The 4,219-nt window shown below is 48.6% G+C and overlaps 1 protein-coding gene across 1 annotated transcript in view; it reads left to right on the top strand.

Annotated features, from left to right (window-relative positions):
- The window catches only part of LOC134446546 (transmembrane protein 132C-like), a 132,289-nt gene extending 128,370 nt beyond the window's left edge, over positions 1–3,919 (top strand). The window contains exon 2 of the mRNA XM_063195910.1: positions 2,856–3,919. Coding sequence (XP_063051980.1) covers positions 2,856–3,919 — 1,064 coding nt within the window. The remainder of the gene's footprint in view (positions 1–2,855) is intronic.
- The last annotated feature ends 300 nt before the right edge of the window (positions 3,920–4,219 follow it).

Below are 4,219 nucleotides of genomic sequence, written 5' to 3'. Positions count from 1 at the left end.
CTTCTACCTTTAAGTCTGTTCACCTATTCTTTTTTATTGGTTCTCTTCCCCTCTTTCTTGCCCTGTACGTTTTCTTCCCCATTTCCCACCTCTCACCATGTAGGCTAGATCATTTTCTAAATCACTTTCTACCTACAAGTCTATCTCTCTCTCTCTCTCTCTCTCTCTCTCTCTCTCTCTCTCTCTCTCTCTCTCTCTCTCTCTCTCTCTCTCTCTCTCTCTCTCTTTCATTCTCGGAGAGGAGAATGTGGTTTGAAATGCTGTTTTTCTCAGGTTGAGATCTTAAAAAATTGAAAGTGAAATGTGGTTGCTTATTCAACATGTTCTAGTGGTGTAGAGTAGAGAGTAGAGTAGAGTAACTTTATTAATCCCAGGGGAGGATTAATACTGTGACAGTGAAAAAAACAATGTATTGAGTAGCATTAGATATCTGCCTGTTATTCCCTGTACACTGTACATGTCAATCGTTCAATCTCTCTCTCTGACTCTGACTCTGTCTCTCTCCTCATTTCCTGTCTATTTGTTTCTATCCATAGCCAGGCCCGGAGTGGACCCTTTTCTCAGTCCGGGAATTTAATTCAAATTCAGGCCACTCTGATACGGAGGACAAAATGCACGCCTCCCTCTTAGCATCTGACTTCCCTATAGCCTAGGATTATTATTAAATTTAACAATAAAGGTAGGCCTAACGACTTTAATTAACAATTAAAAAGTAATGTAGGCTTCATAGACGATTATTGATTAAACAGTGGTTGCCTTTTTCTTTTGGTCTTATTTTGATGCATTTTCAGCAATTTAGTCATCTTAAATCCTGCTACCCGTTTCCACTGTGGTAGTACTGGGCTCCATGGGTGCTGCATAGCCTATCCTCTCATTCACTTATTTCTTTACTTATTTAATTATGGCTTTGTTAAATCATCTACGCGATTTAATCTACACATATCATGGTTTTCTTCTATAGACTATGCCATATTTTATAGGCCTATCATCATAAACATCTATTTTGACTAACTCTTTTCCTCTACCTGGCCCTTCAGTACTCCTGCCCTCACCTGGATCATCATGGCCTGCTGCGCTGATGCTAGAAAGCATTCCATAGGCTAAAGACGACATTTCATATTAAGTTGATGTTTGCGCACCTGTGGAAATGCTGCACGATATAACAGCGAGAGGAAATAGGCTACAGTTGCAGAGGAGCTAAAGCATGACGGCGACTTTGAAACTGTCTATCAAAAACGGCAAATGTAAGGATTCCGTTCTTCCTTGAGGATACACACTGCAAGCACGGGATGTAGGCGAACGTGTCTGCATGTATTGAAAATAGAATAGATTCCCGCGGGCGTGAAGGGGCTCAGCACACATTACAATTAATGGTCATTCGCTGAGGGCTTTCCCGATGCTGATTCCGCGGATAGAACGTGCAAACTCTCCAGTAGGCTAATTAATTTTTAAAAAGACAACTAAACTGTCCAGCGCGCGTGAACCAAGAGCAATAGGCCTATTGGTATACAGCACTTATAAATGATTTAAACAGCATCTACTAACAAATAGCCTATTTAACAACAAATGTAATAGCCTCTGTTTAATATAGGCCTATCTACTGTGTTAATAACTGATAGTGCGCGCCGGTGGTAATGCAAGGTAATGCGTGATGAAGCGTTTGGCAACTCTCTTCATCAAATGGAATGTAGCCTAATGTAAAGCAACACGTTTTCGTTTTTTCTAAAATAGGAATACACTTCTAAGCCATAGGACATAGGCCATAAAGCCTACATTGTGACATTCTCAAAGCTGACAAAGTTGACAGTTGATTTGACATAGCAAACATCGCCACGTTATAGCCTATTTGCATAGGCTAGAGTCTAATACCGGTATGTCTATTGCGTTAATCTGTGCGCGCTGGTGGTAGGCTACAAATAAAGCGTGATGAAGCGTTTGGCAATCTGTTCATCAAAATGGTTAACTGGCATGTAAAGCAACACGTTTTCGGTTCTTCTACGGAAATTGGAATGCACTTTAAAGCATAGATAATCCTATAGCCTAGGCCTACATTGTGACATTTTTAAAAGTTGACAGTTGTGACAGTTGCAAACGCTCGCCACGTTATATGATACAATTCATAACCAGGCCAATTATCTATATCTCTTTCAATAGCCTACCAGCTTGTCTTGAGAAGATGTCAGTTAATTTGGCACATGTGGCTGCCACCTCCTTTCTTTCTTTTTTAATTTTAGCCCTCTCCGTTCCGCCCAGCCCTTTTCTGCTTTCCATCACTGACGCTCTGTTTCGCGCCAGTGTGATTTAAAAAGACGATCCTTGGCCCAAACCATCTGAAACACCTGGGAGGGGTCTTGGGGAATTATGATGCTTACATGGTAGGCCTAGTAGAACCACAGATTTTCTAGGAGGGGTATGGGCCTATTTAATCCACTATGATGCAGCTGGCGGTTGAAACTTAATTGATATTAATGCAAGAATAAGACACAAGAAGTGATAAAAAAAAAAAGTTAAAATTAGTTGTCGCCGTGGGCCACTTCGATGGTTTGGGCCGGGAAAACTCCCGATCACTTTAATGTCCACCCCGGCATTGTCCATAGCTGTCACTTATTTTTTGTTGCTGTCTTCTTCTTTTTTCACTCTCTGGCTCTCAGCTTTTGCTCTAATACAATAAATGAGTGGTGAATCTAAAATGTCCTTTTCTGCTTTTTCCTGTCTTTTTGTCTCTCTCTGTCTGTCCCTCTGTGTTTCTCTCTGTCTTTCTTTCTGTCTCTCTCCCTCTCTCTCTCTCTCTCTCTCTCTCTCTCTCTCTCTCTCTCTCTCTCTCTCTCTCTCTCTCTCTCTCTCTCTCTCCACAGTTGCAGATGGACGCCTCTTGGACGCCCTCCCCCACTTCCAGGCCCCGCCCTCCTACCTGCCGGTCAACTTCTCCCTCCTCCACGCCGACTCCGCCTTCTTCCTCAAGGAGGCCAATCAGGACATCATGCGCAACTCCAGCCTGCTGGCGCGCACCGAGCCCTTCTTTGTGTTCCGCGCCCGCCAGATGCCAGTCCTCAACGCCAGCTACGGCCCGCTGACTATGGGCCAGCCGGTAACCATGGATCTCCTGCAGCCCTCGGGTACCATGTTCCCCTCCTCCTCCCCCACCTCCTCCTCTGCGGATGCATCCTCATCCTCATCCTCATCCGCATCCGCATCCGCACCTCCTCCTCCCCTGTTCACCTTCAACTGGGAGGTGCAGACCTTCATCATCACGGACCGCGTGTACCTGCGGCGGCCGCGCGTGCAGGTGCTCTTCTACGTGTCGGGCCGCGACTGGGACGACTACAGCACGGTGGGCCGGCTGCCGTGCGTGCGGCTCTCCGCCTTCCACGAGACGCAGGAGGCGCGGGGCCTGTGCCAGCTGGCCGGCGACCTGGGCCTGTGCGTGGCCGAGCTGGAGCCCCTGGCGGGCTGGTTCGGGACGCCGAGCATCGTCCCCGGCGGCGGCGGCGGGCGCTCCAGGGGGTCATCATCGTCCTCCTCCTCGTCTTCGGTGGTGGTACCTCTCTCTCCGTTCTCCTCCCCGGTCTCGTCCTCCACGGCCTCGGCGGCCGATCCGTTCGAGGGGACCCCCGTGGAGCTCTATTACCGGCTGCTGGAGCCCAGCCCCGAGGGGGGGTGTCCGGCCAACACCGACGATCCGCGAGGAGGAGGGGGGCCGAGGGGCCACCAGAGACGAGGGGGCTACCGCAGCCCCATGCGTAGGGTCGGGAGCGTGCGGCTGCTCCAGGCCCCCGCGCCCCCCCAGCTGGGCGAGCGCTGGCTGGACGGGAACTTCCTGATCCTGATGCCCGTGGAGCCCATCCAGCAGCGGGAGGCCGTGTCGGCGTTCGTAGCCACCGTGCCCCACTCGCCCGTGGAGGCCTTCACGCTCAGGTAAGAAGCAGAATTCCTCTTCTTCTTCTGAGGACATTTATTTGCTCCTTTTTTTTGCTTGCCATCACTCGCTCGGTGGATGGAGAATGTGAATACATCCTTAATGATAATAAGATGGTGCTGTCTTTATGCACACACACACACCCTCCACTGACAAAGCTATCTTGTGGAGACATTCACGCTCATGCAAGAATCCAAATTCCTCCTCCTCTCAGTCTCCCTCTTCCTCTTCGAGTGTTCCTTGTTGCTTGCTTGCTGCCACTCGTGCAGTGGTAAAACCTCCTTCATTATTGGGTAAAGCTGT

This window comes from Engraulis encrasicolus, chromosome 3 (genome assembly GCF_034702125.1).
Source record: "Engraulis encrasicolus isolate BLACKSEA-1 chromosome 3, IST_EnEncr_1.0, whole genome shotgun sequence".
Taxonomy (NCBI): domain Eukaryota; kingdom Metazoa; phylum Chordata; class Actinopteri; order Clupeiformes; family Engraulidae; genus Engraulis; species Engraulis encrasicolus.
This window is presented reverse-complemented; position numbering and strand designations above follow the sequence as displayed.